We start from the raw sequence: 17,361 nt of genomic DNA on the forward strand, positions 1-17,361 counted from the left end.
TGTGGAGCGCGCGCGACCCCGCGTCGGCGCGTGCGCGGGGCGGCCGCTCCCGGGGAGGGCGGGGCCGGGCGGGGCGGCCCCCACCGTTGCCGTGGCAACCGCGCGGCCGCCTCTTCCTCCCGCCCATCCCGGCCGCGTGACCGCCAGGCGGCGCCCTCCGCCGCCGCCGCCCCTCAGGGGAGAGCCCCGAGCCCCTCAGGGCGCGACCGAAGAGCGCCAATTAAACGAAATGTCTTCGTTCTGCGCACTCGCTCCGGAACTGTGCGGGGAAAAGCGTCCTTTGCCGGGCTGCCGTGCTGCTCTCGAGTACTCCCCACCTTGGGGATTCCAGTTAGTCCCGTCCCTGACGCCGTGGCTGTCCCGATCCTCGCGTCTTTGTGCGATGAGACGTTAAATGCCTGTTACGTATCTGCGTTTTGCTGGCAAAATAAAAGTGTGTTTTGCTTGGCAAAGGTTTTTGTTCCCACCCGGAGGGTCTGGCCAGGGCTGGGGGTGCCTGCAGGGTGCCCCTGTGCCCTCGGAGTTGAAGAATTCCGGAATTCCTCGACCCTTCCCAAATTACCTTGGTCAGGCTCCTCGTCTGGAATGTGCCATGCTGATCCTGGATAGCAGGCAGGGAGCTCCGGCTTTCTGGAAAGATCCGGGCATGGCAGCAGGCACCAGGGATGCTGCATGGAGGAAAGGGAAAGTCCTGCGGGAGCAGAGAAACGAAACGAGGAAAGAAATTAGAGGAAACATTTACAGGACTGCAAATAATCAAGATGGTCCCTTCCCACCCAAGCTATTCCATGGTTCTATGAAACACTGAAAGGGAGCAGGGTTAGATGGGATACTGGGAAGAAATCCCAGAAAATGCTGAGGCCCTGGCACAGGGTGCCCAGAGCAGCTGTGGCTGCCCCTGGATCCCTGGCAGTGCCCAAGGCCAGGCTGGACATTGGGGCTTGGAGCAGCCTGGGACAGTGGAAGGTGTCCCTGCCCCTGGCAGGGGGTGGCACTGGACGGGCTTTAATGTCCCTTCCAACCCCAACCATTCCAGGACTCTCGGATTCTGCGGAATAACGGAGCTGGCCACAGGAGGGCAGCAGCGGGCTGGGCGAGCAGCGGCCGAAACACGGTTCTGGGACAGATAAAGGACATTTCTGGCTGCTGCACAATCCCCGGCCTCCCCCGAGCCCGAAACGCTCCCTCCCGCACATCCCACGATGCTTTATGAGAGCTAGAGGCGCTCACCTTGTTCCAAGAGACCGCAGAATGTCTCTAGTTGGAAGGGATCCATAAGGATCAGCCAGTCCAACTCCTGCCCTGCACACACACCCCAACAATCCCATCCTGTGCCTGTGCCTGTTGTCCAAACGCTCCTGGAGCTCCGGCAGCCGTGGGGCCGTGACCATTCCCTGGGGAGCCTGCTCAGTGCCTGACCATCCTCTGGGAGAAAGAACCTTCTCCTACAACCCAGTGTAAGCCTTCCCTGCTTGGAATGAGCACCCAGGACTTTAATTACAAGCAGGGCTTCACCCCAAACCACATCCTCTGCTCTAACGTATTGACTGTAGCTCCAAGAATAGCGATGGATCCAAACAGACCAGGATTTGGGTGAAAACACCCCCAGCTTTACAAGAGAACACAGACATCTGCTGCCATTTTAGCACCATCCTGAATCAGTGCCTTTGCACCCTCAGAAGAGGAGCTCGCTGTCCAAAAGCAGGAGGTGGACAGGCAGCCTCTATCCAGCCACAGTGGTTTCACACACAAAACCCTTCAGCAGTCTCCTCAGGTGGGAATTACCATCTCCACATCCAGCCAGGACTAACAGGTCACAGAGTGCTCCTGCAGCTTCCCTGCCAACACTCGGTGCAGGTCAAACCCCTGCCCAAGGTGGCTGGAGCCCAGTGGGTTCGGGTTTGTGACCAACCCAGCAGCCACGGAACTGATCATATCCTAAATAATTCCCTCTGCTCACACAGGGTTCGTGTGGCCACAATACCTTGGCACAGGTACGAGCCAGAGCTCCACAACACCTCCACAACAGCCTGGCAGGTGCAACATCTCCCTCCCCAATTTCAGCTTTTCCTGCTGCTGTCCTCAGCCCCAGTCACCCGAGAGCAGCAAATGCAGGAAGGGAGGGAAGCACTGGAAGAGGGTCAGCATCGACCTGCTCGCCTGCCTTGCTGCAAAAGCAGCTAAATCCTGCCCAGGCAAAACCAAATTCCTCCTAAACAGGAACAGCAGCAGCACAGTCTCCTCCGAGTGCCACGAGAGATGCTGCAGGGGCTGGATATACCTCGGACAAAGCCAACCTGCAGGCACAGACTCACCTTCCCTGCTGGCTGGTGACACCCATGGGCTTTCGGGACTGCTGCTGGGTGCACGAACTCCTGGGCTGTCCAGAGAGCCGAGTCTTTCTCAGGAGGGAGAAGCAGGAGCGTGGGAGGAGCGCCACGGGCTGTTCCTCCCACAGGTAACCCCGTTTCCCTGGAACGCGGCGGAGCTCCCGTTGCAAAGGCCTTTGCTCTGCTGTCGGGTGGAAAGCACTGCCTGGCAGGGCTTCACTCTCTCTGGGTAAACACCACACGCTCCCAGAGATAAAGCCCGTTCTCCGCTCCCAGCCCGTGGATCACCCCTGGAAGGCTGAAGGTCTGCCCACACCTTGGTTTCACACACAGCAGGACATTGGGAAGACAACTCTTTTTTTCCCCCTGATAATCCCCAGGTCTGGTTTGGCACCTGTTCAAGGCACAAAGCCGCAGGGTGATGGTAGCTTAACTGGGATCACCACTCTGAAAATGCAGGCTGCCTTTCCTAGCAGGATACAGCTGGATTACCACCCCCAGGACCTAGTTTATTTTACAGCAGCCCACAGGAATGCTGTTGGAGGGCACAAGGGAATCCAGAGCAGTTGTTCACCATCCTGTTATTCCCAGGAAATGCTCTTCTTATTTATAAATGAAAGCAACAAGCCCCCCAGAAAACAGGTGTAAGGCAAGACATGGCTTACACATAACCCTTTCACTCACTTTTTAGAGTAACAGTTCTTCCCTGTTCCAAAAGTCCAGATTGGAGATGATTCTTTCCCCCTGCTCCACTCAGGTGAGATGCCACCTGAAGTCCTGCACCCAGCTCCAGGGTCCCCAGCACAGGAAGGACAGCGGCCTGTTGGAGAGAGGCCACAGGAGGGACACCAAGCTGATCAGGGGAACGCAGCAGCTCTGCCATGAGGAAAGGCTGAGAGGATTGGGATTGTTCAGCCTGGAGAAGAGAAAGCTTCGGGGTAACCTGACTGCCCCTTCCAGTACCTGAAGGGAGCCTGCAGGAAAGCTGGAGAGGGGCTTTGGACTAGGGCCTGGAGTGACAGGATAAGGAGGAATGGCTTCCCACTGCCAGAGAGCAGGGTTAGATGGGATATTGGGAAGAAGTTCTTCCCTGTGAGGGTGGTGAGGCCCTGGCACAGGGTGCCCAGAGAAGCTGCGGAAGTGTTCAAGGTCAGGTTGATAGCACTATTACACATGGGGGGGAAAAAGCACACGGCTCCCACAGCTGTTTTACCAACCGTGAGGCATCAAGAGGAGATTTCTAGAGCTTTCCAGAGCTTCTGCTAATAGCTCCTTTTGGCCAGTTTATGGCACCTCTTGGGGACGTCACAGGGTACAGCACACGGCCCTGGCACTGCGAGGGGCAGAGGGGGAAGCAGAGCCCCGGGGCTGACAGGAGGAACTCGGCACTGTTACCTGCGCTGGGCGGTTCTGGGCTTGCCACTCCTCTGGGCGAGGGTGAAGGGCAGCTCCTTTGCCTCCTCCCGATATCTGCCCACTGCCAGGCAGAGGCAGCTCCCTCCCAAGGCAGGCACGAGTCCCACACGGAAGTCACGGCACCACCCGGTTCACATGAGACCTCTGAGACCTCGGTCGAAGGAGGTGGGGAAGGAAACCACAGAGTGAGAGAGCCCAGGAGCCTGCAGCCAGTCCTGCCCGCCAGCCCGCTCCTTAGGGATCTGCCCCGAGGGGCTCCAGGAGAGAGGGGCACCGAGGAAGGCTCTCCGCTTCACCATGCAGGTAGGAACAGAAACTGCCCCGATATTCCCAGGATGCTGCTTTCCAGCACCTCTGAGCACCTCTGAGCACCTCTGGCTTGGAAACACGGGATACACTAACCTCCAATCTCTACCACTCCTCTGCTTTTGGCCTTTAAGGTACAAAATTCCTACCACAGGTGTGTGACAGGGAAAGCAGGATGTGCTGCTGGTCCCATGCACCATCCCAAGGTGTAGTGGGGTCACACTGGCCCCACATGTTGGTCCCAGAGTTCAGAGGTGCCAGCGCACGGATCAGAGAAAGATGGTATGGATGGAGCTTATGTAAAACTAGGAACAAGCACTGCAGAGATGACAGCCCCAGGTGTTCCAGGAGCACCTGGCATACAGCAAGGGCAGAGGAGGAGCTGTGATCTTTTTCTTCTCTACCTTGGAAGAAAAGATGTGGGTTTTTCTCCTGGAAAAAGCCAGGCAAACTCTCCAAGGTCAGGGCAGGTAGTAAAGGTACAGGTCTGCCTGTCCAAGCAAAGGCTGTCCCACTTCTCAGGGAGCCATGGGCTAAGCTGGAAGTGCTCCAAGGGAAGCTGTGTAAGAATCATCCTGGAGATAAGAGCAATTTGATCATCTCAGTGTGGGTGATGGGAACCACCCAATCCCACACCAATCCATGAGTGGAAAGGAAAACAAGGATGCCGGATCCTATCCAGGTCCTTATCCTGAGTTACTCACACGGGTGACTCCGCACCCAGCCCGAGGGTGCCCGTGGCCATTTCCCAGGAGGAACGCTCAGGGCAGCGGGTCACCTGGCCAGGGGACAAGGACCAGTGACACACTCAGGGGCACAGAAACCCACTTGAACACGGACATTCCTGCTTCCCATTGTGCCGGTCACTTCTACACCTTTGCACCGCGGCACCTCCACATCCTGTTCCAGCCACAGGGCAGGGAGGAGTGAAACTGAAACTATCCTTCCTGAGAGCAGGGATGGAGTCCAGGGCTCCTACTACCACTGCAGAGCCCAGACGGCCCTAACTGCACCTGATCTCACTGCCCTGCGAGGCCAGAGCACAGCAGCCACCATCAGACAGCGTCCCTAATTCCCAGGAAAAAACAGTTAGGTGTGAGAGTAACAGTGATCTGAAGTCCCTGCCCTCTGCGGCTACCCCTGCCCAGACATCCCTGCCTTCCCATCAGGACCTGCAGTGGCAGGACAAGGGGGAATGGCTTCAAACTGCCAGACAGCAGGGTTAGATGGGATATTGGGAAGAAATCCTTCCCTGTGAGGGTGGGGAGGCCCTGGCACAGGGTGCCCAGAGCAGCCGTGGCTGCCCCTGGATCCCTGGCAGTGTCCAAGGCCAGGCTGGACAGGGAGGCTTGGAGCAGCCTGGGCCAGTGGAAGGTGTCCGGGCCCATGGCAGAAGGTGGAACTGGACAGGCTTTAAGGTCCCTTCCACCCAAGCCACTCTGGGATTCTGGGATTCTATACACACTCCATATGGCCTCAAAAGCAAGCTGGGCACCCGCATGGCAGCCTGAGCCCCAGCAGCTGCTGGGATGAATCCAACACCCCATTTGTGAGCCCACCTTGGTAACCACTTCCCAAGGAAGTGGACATGCTGGCTTAGACTCCCAAGCAGGACTGTGCCTGCAGGCATTGGAGTTGGGAGCCACCTGGGAACAGAAGGTGTGATGCCAGCAGATCCCTTCACCTCATCTTAAGCTCTACTGGGGTCAGCAGCAGCAGGAACAGTGGGCCAAGGTGGCATTAGGAACACCCAAAAACATCCCCGTACCCGAAGGATGGCTTCCCCTCCCCATCCCCATGATCGCAGGCAGCACTGGCAGGGAATTGCTGCAGGATGAGGCTGGTGCACATGGAGGCTGAGAGAAACCAGCCAGGCAGGAATGAGCCAACATGACAGCAGAGAGTGTGCCAAGCCAGATCAGTGCCAGCATCAGAGCACTCACTGGCAGTGGGTAGATCCCAGAGAGGCTCCCACTCCCTCCCCTGTGCCCAGAGAGGGGCTCAGACTGGGATACAGGGAACTGCTGCACCCAATCCTGCGCCCCAGACCTGGTTAGAGCAGACGACAACACCAGTACCCTCCCTCTGCCTCTTGCCATAAATTGGATACCTTTTATCCAAGAGAAGTTCTGACTCCTGTTACATTAGCACCTCTGGGGGAGAGCACCCCTCTCCTCCAGCCTTTCCGCTTCTCCTTCTTGTCACTCAGTCTCCTCATGGCTCTTGTGCTTCCAGCCCTTTCCTCACCCCGGCCTCTCTGTTCCCATGGCCTCATTCTCCAGTGAAAGCTCGGGATCCAGATCTTACATCAGGGCACAGTTGCAGCACCACAGCTCTGCTGCGCAGATTACAGCTGGAGGAACTCGTCTGGCTGGCCGCTCTTTCAGGTCACAGTGTCTCTGGTGACACTGAGTGACAATATTCCCATCCCGGGCAGCTCCCTCCCACTGCTGCGCTGTGTCACCCTCCTGGGGAACAGCGGCGTAACTGTTTGGGGGGACACACCACGAGTCACACCAAGTTGTGGGAAGATCCCCCACAGGGGCAGCTGATGGCTTAAGCTGAAGGAGAGCAGGGTTTGATGGGATATTGGGAAGAAATCCTTCCCTGTGGGGGTGCTGAGGGCCTGGCACAGGGTGCACAGGGAAGCTGCAGCTGCCACATCCCTGGAAGTGTCCAAGACCAGGTTGGAGCAACCTGGGATAGTGGCAGGTGTCCCTGCCCATGGCAGGGGATGGGACTGGATGGGCTTGGAGGTCCTTTCCAACACAAACCATTCCACGATACCTGCTTTGTGCTCCCCCAGAGCTGCACCCTTGGATGTCTGAGTGTAATTACCTGTAACCAGGAAGGTGGGAGCTGCACAACCGTTCTTTCCAGAGCCACTGACACACAGGAGGGAAACACGGAAAATCCAGAGTTCAAGCAGTGTTTGGACAACACTCTTAGGCACGTGGATGCTTGGGGTGGTCCTGTGCAGGGCCAGGAGCTGGATTCAATTATCCTTGAGAGTCCCTTCCAACCTGGGATAGTCTATGGTTCTACGATCAGCAGCTCATCCTCCCCTCTCTGTCCCATGGCTGCAGTCTGAGGCATCCAACCTGTTTTCCAAGGACTCTTTTCACCTGCTTTCCTGCAGGGTTGTGCCAGCCTCCAAGTGTCCGTGCTCCACTCTCCCTTCACCGGAATTTAAAACTACCTTCCTCACCCTCCCCAAAAAGCCAACAGTGCCCTATCTGATAGGAACAACTGGCAAATGGAAAAGGCCGATTAAAGCCTGTAAAATCCACTGTAGCATGGAGAGAGAGAGGGTGAAGGGTGAACACTTCCCCGCCACAAACATCAGGGCATCGGGTGAAAGAGCTGAGGGAGGGTTTTCCTCCTGGTCCAGATCCCTCACAGCCCCAGGATGCTGTTGGGCATGATGAGTTCTGGGGAGGCTGCACACCCTCCCAGGGCAGCAGTCCCTGCAGCATCCCTAAACACAAATCCCTGGCTGGCTCGGAAAGACCCCAGACTGGTGACCGGGAGCATGTGGGAGAAGGTTTCACACAAACCGCGTCTTACCTTCCTCCCTGGGCGTCCCTTCAAGGCTGCTGGAAGAGAAAAACACGGGATCTCCCAGGGAGCCTGCTGAAGCCATCCCTTCATTGGTTTTCTTTTCAGCAGGATGGAATTCTGCTGACTCCCTTCAGGGAATCTCCTGTTGAGGACATGGAGCCCTTGGCCTTCCCGGTAAGCTTTGCTCCTTCTGCACCCACAGCGAGTCCAGCCCAGCTCAGAGAGGGGACAAATCCCAATTTCCCCTGCTCATTCCCAGTTCCCCTCTACACAGCCACAATGAGGGTCCAAACCTCTGAGAGGCTGGAGCTGGGAAGGAGAGCTCTCAGCTTTCCATCCCTAATAATTCCCTGCTGGTTTTGTGGGCAGAATGAAGAGAAGTGGGATTTTGTCCTGGTGAGCGACATCCACGAAGTGGACAGCAAGAAGGAGATCAAGAGGAGGAAGTTCCTGGATGAGCTGAGCAAGAAAGGCTTCACCATCAAGGTGAGGGGCTGTGGGAGGAAAAGGCAGCAGATACTTGGCCTGGCTTGGGCTCCTGCATCCCAGGAAATGGGAGAGGCCTGAACCATTGAGCTGTTCACCATGTCAGAGCTGGAAAATAACCCACTTGCTCAACCAGCAGAGAGAGACCCCAGCCCCAGGACTCACACAGCCCCCCGCCCTTCCAGCTCTGGCCCTACCCTGCCCCTCTGGCCCTGTTTTAACAGCCCTTCTCTTCCCCTCACCAGAAAATTGAGGACACAAAGCTCTTTTATGGAGTCCGTGCCCCAAAGGACATCTTCCAGAAATACCAGCGTCTCCGCAGGAAGGCTGACAGCAGGCAGCCAACCTCCAGTGACCACGAGGATGTCGAAGATACTGCCAGGTGGGTGCTGAGCTGATTTCCAGCACCCTGCACTCACTGTTCTCCACACCAGCATCCATTTTCCAGCTCGGTTCACAGCTGTGCCAGGCTTTTCATTTTCCACAGAACCTTCCTGCACCTTCCACATCCAAAGCTGATGGCTTCTGACTGCCCACATTTCTCCCTCCCTTGCTTCCCTGGGTTTTAGTGCACACCTTCTCCCTTCTCTGCCCTGTTTTCCTGAGCCACACAACACAAGTCCCTATCCCACAGCAGCCTCTAAACAGTTTCTCCTTGTTCAGGATACGGATTGTGAACTTCATTGTGCGCAACACCGTGACGCCTGACTTTGGTAAGGGAACGGGGATCACAGGGGTGATGCTCAGCCTGGATCTGCAGGAAGAATCCTGCCACGTGGTGGGCACTGGCATCTCAACTGCCTTGCCATCCTGGGGAGAATAGAAAAGGGGTGCTCAGACAAGACAATTTACTGCTGCATCCAGAGGCTGGGAGATGTGCACTGCAGGAACCAGCAGTTCCTCTGCTCTGTCTCCCCAAATCCCTAAGCCTAACCCTCTTCCCCTTCTGCTCTGCTCCCAGAGAAGCTGCACGACCTGATGAACAAGAAGGTGTTTGAGGCAGCCTTTCCCCTGCACGAGGTGAGGCTGAGCACACAGCGCCTGGGAGGAAAATCCAGGAGAGATGGAGGAGCAGGACAGGGTGGGGGGGACCTGTGGGTGACTGGGGCTGCACCAAGAGCTCGCTGGGTGAAGGGCATGGCAAAGCTCCCAGCAGCTGCCTTGGAGCTGGGCAGGGCATTAAGGGTGCTCTGATATTCCTGCATCCAACCAACTTCTCTGCTCTCCAGAAAGAAGAGATAAAGAGAATACTAAATGAGAAGTGGGCTCGCTGGGGAGTTTTATTTAAGGAACAGTCAATTGAGGCGATCAGGTAATACAGGCACGAGAGGCAGATCTTTCTAACCAAGAGGTCCCATGTGAAACCCAGAGGGCTCAGTGCCCTTTGCCAGGCTCCTGCATTGTCTAAAAAATCATTAGTTTGAACCTGGCTCTTCTCACAAGCACTGGGCTGCCCCTGCAGCTTCCAAAGCTCTTAGCCTGAGGGTTATCCCTGTGGCTCCAAGCTCCATCTGCTGATCCTGTAAAACAATCCCCGTGTCTGTGCGGACTTAAATGAACCCATTTGGTTTTCAGCCACGTTCAGAAGGCAGGAGAGGTGGGAACGGAGCATCAGTGCTGCACACCCAGCCCGGGGCTGAACTCGGGGCAGTAAAGGCAACATGGGACTCCTACAACCACACGAAATCCCAGGAAGGACCACGGCTCTTGTTTTTGAAAACTAACTCCATGGGCAGGGGCGGGAGGGCAGAAAGAACATGTTATTTATAAACCTGCCAGGGGGCTCTGGTAGAGAGGCGAGATCTTAAAACAGAGGCGCATCTCTGACAGCTGGCACAAAGTTAATTCCTCTGGGATACAGGGCTCCCCGTTCCTCAGTCAGTAGGTCATTTCTTATCCGTGACTCCTACCTGCTCCCCACACCATAGAAACTCAGATGCTGCCACCATGGGAATTTTCTAGTGACTCCCAAAATCTAATCTCCTCTCTGGCCACACCTCATCTTCCCTCCTAGGTGCTATTTTGGAGAGAAGGTGGCCCTGTACTTCGCCTGGCTGGGCTGGTACACCTACCTGCTGCTTTTCGCTGCCCTGGCTGGGCTGGTGACCTTCGTGGCTGGGACTACTGTTTTCAGTTCCAGCCGGGTGAGGTAAGGCCCTTGGGAATGCCAAATGCACATCCCGGTCATCTCTGCAGGTGGCTCTGAGCCACCCTTGTCCCCCTTGGCTTCCCTCCTCCTTTCTCTCCAGCAAGGAGATCTGTGACGCCAACACCACCATCATGTGCCCGCTCTGCGACCAGAATTGCTCCTTCTGGGTCCTCTCTGACACGTGCACCTATGCCAAGGTAGGGAACCCCCTTCCCAAGGCAGGCTCAGGGTAAAGGATGGGGAAACACTCCCAGCTCATGCTGCTCCCACATCGCTAAAACAAACCTCCACCCTGGATCACAGCCTCCATCGACATCATGGAATATTTTACCAGCAACAAGCCCCAGTGTCCATCACCTTCCTGCGTTTTGCCCTCCTGCAGCACCTTTACCTGTCTCGGGGGACATGAGCACGGCAAGATCCCGAGGTGCCACAGCGCCTGCACCTCAGTGCCCCATCACACTCTTCCTTCATCTCTTCCAGGTCACTCACATGATTGACAATGAGGCCACAGTGGCGTTTGCCATGTTCATGGCCCTCTGGGGTAGGTGTCCATGTCTGGGTGCCCAGCACACGTGGCTTGGAGAGGGAGCAGAAGGTGGAAAACAGGACACCAACATAGCTTCACCCTTGGGGGGGGGGGTTATACCTCCTCTGCTTCCAGGGCCTTCAGCTCCCCTTCCAGACACAGCAAGAGACAAAACCATTGTGGTGCTATCCTCCAGCTCCCCAAATATTCCTTACCTGAAGCTTGTCCTACCTGAAGCTTCCTCTCAGCACAGCCTCCCCCAGCGTACCCAGCAGTTTTCTAGCAGCTGCCCATAATGGCCACTGCCACAGGAAAGAGGGGCCTTCAGACTCCTCCTCCACCTTCCCAAATCACTGCACGGCCTCTTATTTGCTGTGGGATGATGGGATCCCATCACTGCCTTAGCTACACACTCATCTGGCTTTTCCACAGCCCTTTCCTTGACCAGCCACCCCAGGATTGGGCTGGGTGTCCCACCCGTGAAGCCACGGCACGGTCCTGGGTGTGTCCGTGGGCTGGGTCACACGGGGATGCACTCAGGAGGGTCGATCCAATAAACAGAAGGGGTGGCTGGAATTGGAGTTGGAGCGGCGTGGCCTTGCCAGGGTGCAGCACAGGACACCCATTCCACCTGAAAAGTGACTTATCCCAAATTCCCTGCAGACACTAGAACAGGCCTGGCTGCCAGTGAAAGCTCACCTGCACTATCCCCATTCCCTCACTGCTGCCCATCCAGGGCCCTTCCAGGTCACCAAGGTGCAGAGGGGACTGCCTGTCCTTCATGGCCCAAGGGCAGTCCAGGCTGGTTCACCATCAGGTTGGATGTGATGTGACTCTCTGGGAGACAGAGGAGTGGCTTTCAGAGCCATCCCTAAGTGTCACTGCACTTTCTCCTTCCCAATCCAGCCACTGTATTCCTGGAGCTGTGGAAGAGGAAGAGAGCCACTGTGGTCACCAAATGGAAGCTGCACGAGTGGGATGAGGATGAGGTGAGGACATCATCTTTCCTGCTCGGTGCTTCCCTTTTCAGGGCAGGAGTCACCTGCACCTAGAAAAGACACATCAGAGGGATCCCCTGCCCAGACTGAACTCAATCAGGCTGGGCCATGCTGTTGTGGGTTGGGTGCTCACCCCTGTCCTTCTTCAGCACTGCTCATCCCATATGTCCACTGACACAAGGGGCACAAAGCACTGCTGGGTCCTTTCTCTCCCATTCTTAACTTTAATTTTTTTTTTTTTTTTTAAGGAGGAGCTGGCTCTGCAGCTGATCAATAACTTGCAGCACAAACCCCGGTGGTACCAGCACTCCTACTTCCGCAGCACCGTCATCCTCATCTTGGCTCTGCTGCTGGTACGTGCCAGGTGACCACGGGAATGTTTGGTTTAAGGGCAAAGGCACAGACCAGGTTTTTAGGGCAGTTCCATGCCCATCACGAGGATCCCGGGGCTTCCTCGTGCTCGCACCTCACTGTGCTGAGGGCAGGAGCCCCCCACCCTTTAGGGACATGGGCTGAAGGCTCTGCTCTTGCAGTGAGGATCAAGGCAAGGACACGGAGGGCAGGAAGAGGCAAATCCCAATGCGCTTGTCCCCACAGTGGGTCAATGGAGACTGGTTCAGGTGGAGACACAGAATCCTGGAATCATAGAATGTTAAGGGTTGGAAGGGACCTTATCTAGTCCCAACCCCTGTGCCGTGGGCAGGGACACCTCCCACTACCCCAGGTTGCTCAAGCTTTGTCCCACCTGGTCTTGAGCACTGCCAGGGTCAGGGCATCTGCAACATCCCTGGGCAGCCTGTTCCAGTATCTCCCCACCCTCACAGGGAAGAATTTCTTCCTAACATCCTGCCTAAATTTCCCCTCTTTCAGTTTGTACCCGTTACTCCTTGTCTTATCACTACACTCACCTCACGAACCTGTCGGCCTCCACCGAAGGGCGCTGGTTTGCCTTTGAAGCCACGTCCAGAGCCCTGCTGAGGGGACCATCAGGTGGGATGGAACACGTGGCCTCCGTGGCTCCTGACCCCGCCTCTCCCTCTCCACAGATCATGGTGCTGATCGGCATCGCCCACATGCTCGTCATCTACCGGGCGGTGGCCACGGCACTGTTCATGCAGAGCAAAGTGAACCTGCTGAGCAAGCACGCCGACACCATGGCTGTGATGACGGGGGCCGTGCTGCACTACATCACCATCATCATCATGACCAAGGTGAGGAGCCACATGGGGTGCCTGGCAGGATTTCTCCACGGCCAGCCCTCCCTGCTCATCGTGTCCCTCTGTCCTGCAGGTCAACCGGTGTGTGGCCCTCTTCCTCTGTGGCCTGGGTAAGGGAAATGGGGTGTGTGCCACCTGCGGTGCCCTTTTGTCCCTGAGCACAGCCAGCCTCCCATCCCCTTCACTCCCTCCACCAGCACAAGGCAGCTCCCAGGCAGCTCCAGCCCGGGAGGCCAGCAGCCCCCCAGCACACACTCACCTGTGGCCCACATGCTGTCCCACATCCAGCTTTGCAGGGACAGTCAACCTACAGGGCTGAGACCTGGCATGAGCAGGAAGCCACCCCAGCTCCAGGAGAGGTCACAACCTGGATTTCCTCCCAGTCCTAAGGCCTCTTCTCCCTCCCAGAGCTCATGGCTCTGAGGGACCTGGACTGACCTCCATCAGAGGGCTCAGGTGGAGGGCAGAGAAGGCTTCACAAGGGGCAGACACCCTTCAGACCTTCAGAGCTGCGGTGGCACCCATGGGGGCACAGGGCAAGGTCCCACTGCTCTGTGACCAAGCCCCTGGGCATTGCTCCCTTTCCTAGAGAAACCACGGACCTTGTCCCAGCAGGAGAACAGCTTCGCCGTGAAGATCTTCATCTTCCAGTTCTTCACAAACTTCTCCTCGCTCATCTACATTGCCTTCTTCCTGGGACGGTGAGTGGAGAACACAGGGCAGCCAGGGTTTGGGATGGATGTTGCCCAGGGTGTAGGAACACCCCAGCCCCTCTACCCTCCCCACCAAGCACAGAGGCCCCATTTGGGACTCAGGAGGGCCATGACCCCATGGATATCACTGTTGCTCCCTTGCTCAGGATCAATGGCCACCCAGGGCACTATGTGCGCATTGCTGGCCGCTGGAGGCTGGAGGAGGTGAGGCACCCACTCTCTGACCCCCCAAACAACTCCTCCTCTTCCTTTCCCTACCGCCCAGGGAGCCTCTGGGAAGCTCAGCTTTCTCCCATAGCACCTGCCAAAGGGTCCCTCGGGCCCACCCACCCTTGTTGTCCCCTCCAGTGCCACCCCAGCGGCTGCATCACCGACCTCTTCATCCAGATGGCCATCATCATGCTGCTCAAGCAGACCATCAGCAACATCATGGAGTATCTCATCCCGTAAGCTTCCCACACTGACACTTTTCAGAGAGGAACCCTGGTCGTTTTCCTTTTTCCCTTCCTCCAGGGATGTGCCGGCAGCAGCCCAGCCCTGCTGTCCTCTGCAGGCAGCCACACAAATCCATCTCTCCCACTGCAGCTTGATATCCCACCAGCTACGGAAGAAGCGCAAGCGCCCCAAGAAGAGAAGCATGATGTTAGGAGAGGAGGAGGAGGCAGAGGACCCTTGCAAAAGGAAGTGGCTGAACAACTACGAACTCAATGACGTCTACATCTTCAGCTTGTTCGACGAGTACTTGGAGATGGGTACGTGGGGCAGGGGGCAGATCCACGTGCACTCCTTGGCTGGGGAGTGACAGATGCTAGGGAGGCCGTACGCAGGCAAGGGAGAGCTCTGAGCCACAGCCCCACACCCCGTCCCCCTCCGAGAGCCCTGGGATGCCAAGATCATTCCCAAAACAGAGAGCAGGCAACTGTGCTGGCCTCGGGCCCTGCCTCAGACCTTCCTCTCCTTCCAGGGCCACAGCTGTAACCCCAGGGTGTGCCTGTGCCTGGCTGGCTCAATTATCCCCACAGATCCCACTCTCTGACAGCCCTGTGAGAGCTGGGCGTCCCCAAGACATGGCTGTCTCCCCCTTCCACCCCTGCAAACCCCCTGACCCAAGCCACAAAGCAGGACAAACCCAGTGCTTCACACCAGCACCTGGTGTGTCCCCCTCCACAGTGATCCAGTACAGCTTCACCACCATCTTCGTGGCAGCCTTTCCCCTGGCCCCGCTGCTGGCCCTCATCAACAACATCATCGAGATCCACATGGACGCCATCAAGATGACGCGGCTGCACCGGCGCATGGTGCCCAGGAAGGCCAAGGACATCGGTGAGGGGGTCCTGCCAGCTGAGCCCCTGAGCACCCCATGGCCATGGGACAGCACAGGGAGAGCTGTGGGTCGGGCAAGGAGAAGCTGCTTCAGACCCAGCCAGAGGCTGAGGGGCAGCTCGGAGGTCCCTTCCTTGACCTGGCCATGCCAAAGCTGTCCCTGAGCTGCAATGGTGGCAGTGAGCTGGCAGAGAGACCTCACCGGCTGCTCCTCTCCCGCAGGGATCTGGCTGCAGATCCTAGAGGCCATCGGCACCCTGGCTGTCATCGGAAACGGGCTGGTGATCGCCATCACCTCCGACTTCATCCCTGTGCAGGTCTACAAGTACATGTACAGCCCCTGCACGAGGGAGAACCACACCAGCATGGAGTGAGTTCAGTTCCGGGACAGTCCCTGCCCACAGCATCCCCACGGCCCTGTCCCCACAGCTGTGTCACCACCTGCCTCGGTGCCACCACCGCAGGAGCGTGAGGCAGCTGAGCTGTGCCCCAAAGCGAGGTGGGGGGAAAGGGGAGCAGGGGAACATTCCCACACGGCATCACCTTCAGCCTCCCACTCACATCATCCCTGTGGTGGGTGAACTGACTGGGAAGGGCAGCGTGTGACACTGGAGAGCTGCAGGATTCCCAGGATACAGGCACATGCTCTCTCCTGCCCTCTCCCTGTTCCTCCGAGCCTTGGCTGCCTGACCAAGTTCACTCAAACTGGACAGAAGCCTCCGAGCCCTCCATTTTCACCAGTCTTCGTGAAAGTGGGTAGTGAGAGCCCCAGGTGGGTTCTGCTTCCCCAAGACAGGAGGGTACAATCCATGCTCAGCCCGGTCCTTCCCCACAGCTGCTCCACCGGCTACATCAACAACAGCCTCTCTGTATTCCGCATCCAGGACTTCGAGCCCCACACCAGGGTGCTGCCGGAATTTAAGGGGCACCAGATCAAGGCGTGCAGGTAAGAGCAGCCCCCTGCCACGCCCCGCCCCTCACCGGGACATCCGGGCTGGAATGGAGGGGCCTGGGCTGGCACCGACAGAGCTGTGCTGCAGGTACCGCGATTACCGGGATGCCGACGACTACACCTACACCGTCCAGTTCTGGCACATCTTCGCAGCCCGGCTCGCCTTCCTCATCGTCTTCGAGGTGAGCACCCGGGGAGCCAGGAGAGGGCTGGGAAAGGGGTTGGATCCGTGCCTTGTGCCCGGGCTGGGAGCCCCTGACTGCCTTTGCTTCCCACAGCACGTGGCTCTGTGCGTGAAGCTGATCGCAGCCTGGTACATCCCCGACGTCCCCCAGAGGGTCAAGAATGACATTCTGAAGGAAAAATACGAAAATCTCTGTAATGAATCAAGGTGGGTGATGCCCTGGAAAGTGCCAGGTTTCAGGATTTGTCTGCTCTGGGGCCCCTTTTCCTTTAGAAAAAGAGAAGCTCCAAGTTAAAACAAGAAGCGATTTTGCCAAGGGAAGGACTTTGCCCATGTTTTCCATCTAAACTTTGCTTAAAGAGAAAGGATTAAGTATCACAGTGGGAAACAGAACCATTGTACCTGCCCCAGTGCTGCTGTCCCACACTGACTAAGCCCTGCTCTGGCAAGGGCTCAGCCTGACCCCCCTCCATGGCCACCCTGTCCCAGCTGCCACCCATAATCCCGATGGGAGCAGACAGCAGGGTTCAGGAAACACCTGTCGTGGTTTGACACTGGCCAAATACCAGGCACCCAGGACAGCCACTCACTCACCCTCCCCTGCCACAGCTAGGCAGAGGAGAGAAAAAATTAACAAAGGGTTCATAGGTTGAGATAAGGACCCGGAGAAAACACTCCAAGGGCAAAACAGGCTCAGCTTAGAAGTACAAAGTGAATTTAACACTAACAAAACCAGAGGAGGAGGATGAGAATTAATAAGCCCTTAAAAACACCTTCTTTTCCCCAGCCCCTCCCTCCTTCCCACCAACAGTGCAGGAAAACAGGGCACGGGGGTTTGGTCAGTTCGTCACCTGAGGTTTTCTTCCACTGCTCAGGGAGAGGAGTCCTTCCCCTGCTGCACCGTGGGGTCCCTTCCCACAGGAGACAGTTCTCTGTGAACCTCTCCAGCGTGGGTCCACCCTCACGAGCAGGAGTCCTCCCAAAACTGCTGCAAAGTGAGTCCCTCCCACATGTACACAGTCCTCCCAAAACTGCTGTGACGTGGGTCACTCTTCCACTGGGTGCAGTCCTCCAAGGCCAGGCTGCTGCAGCCTGGGAGCGGGGCACCCTCTCTCCACCGGCTCTCCCACTGGAGCACAGCCTCCTCCACGGGTGGATCTCTGCATCCCCGTGGATCCCCAGGGGCCGCAGGTGGAT

At 57.1% G+C, this 17,361-nt stretch overlaps 1 protein-coding gene across 1 annotated transcript in view; it reads left to right on the plus strand.

The window, feature by feature from the left end:
* The first annotated feature begins 3,539 nt into the window (after positions 1–3,539).
* The window catches only part of ANO9 (anoctamin 9), a 15,166-nt gene continuing 1,344 nt past the window's right edge, over positions 3,540–17,361 (plus strand). Inside the window, exons 1-23 of the mRNA XM_042021214.1 lie at positions 3,540–4,049; positions 7,719–7,787; positions 7,983–8,099; positions 8,345–8,481; positions 8,763–8,812; positions 9,061–9,119; positions 9,329–9,411; positions 10,114–10,248; positions 10,349–10,445; positions 10,732–10,792; positions 11,684–11,766; positions 12,024–12,128; positions 12,822–12,986; positions 13,066–13,102; positions 13,582–13,693; positions 13,852–13,909; positions 14,054–14,151; positions 14,291–14,457; positions 14,876–15,028; positions 15,251–15,398; positions 15,864–15,974; positions 16,069–16,162; positions 16,259–16,371. Coding sequence (XP_041877148.1) covers positions 4,044–4,049; positions 7,719–7,787; positions 7,983–8,099; positions 8,345–8,481; positions 8,763–8,812; positions 9,061–9,119; positions 9,329–9,411; positions 10,114–10,248; positions 10,349–10,445; positions 10,732–10,792; positions 11,684–11,766; positions 12,024–12,128; positions 12,822–12,986; positions 13,066–13,102; positions 13,582–13,693; positions 13,852–13,909; positions 14,054–14,151; positions 14,291–14,457; positions 14,876–15,028; positions 15,251–15,398; positions 15,864–15,974; positions 16,069–16,162; positions 16,259–16,371 — 2,258 coding nt within the window. The 5' untranslated portion in view covers positions 3,540–4,043. The remainder of the gene's footprint in view (positions 4,050–7,718; positions 7,788–7,982; positions 8,100–8,344; positions 8,482–8,762; positions 8,813–9,060; positions 9,120–9,328; positions 9,412–10,113; positions 10,249–10,348; positions 10,446–10,731; positions 10,793–11,683; positions 11,767–12,023; positions 12,129–12,821; positions 12,987–13,065; positions 13,103–13,581; positions 13,694–13,851; positions 13,910–14,053; positions 14,152–14,290; positions 14,458–14,875; positions 15,029–15,250; positions 15,399–15,863; positions 15,975–16,068; positions 16,163–16,258; positions 16,372–17,361) is intronic.

The sequence above is a fragment of the Corvus kubaryi genome, unplaced genomic scaffold (assembly GCF_017639235.1).
Source record: "Corvus kubaryi isolate FWS band 111438036 unplaced genomic scaffold, C.kubaryi_AGA036_p1.0 37130, whole genome shotgun sequence".
Taxonomy (NCBI): Eukaryota; Metazoa; Chordata; class Aves; order Passeriformes; family Corvidae; genus Corvus; species Corvus kubaryi.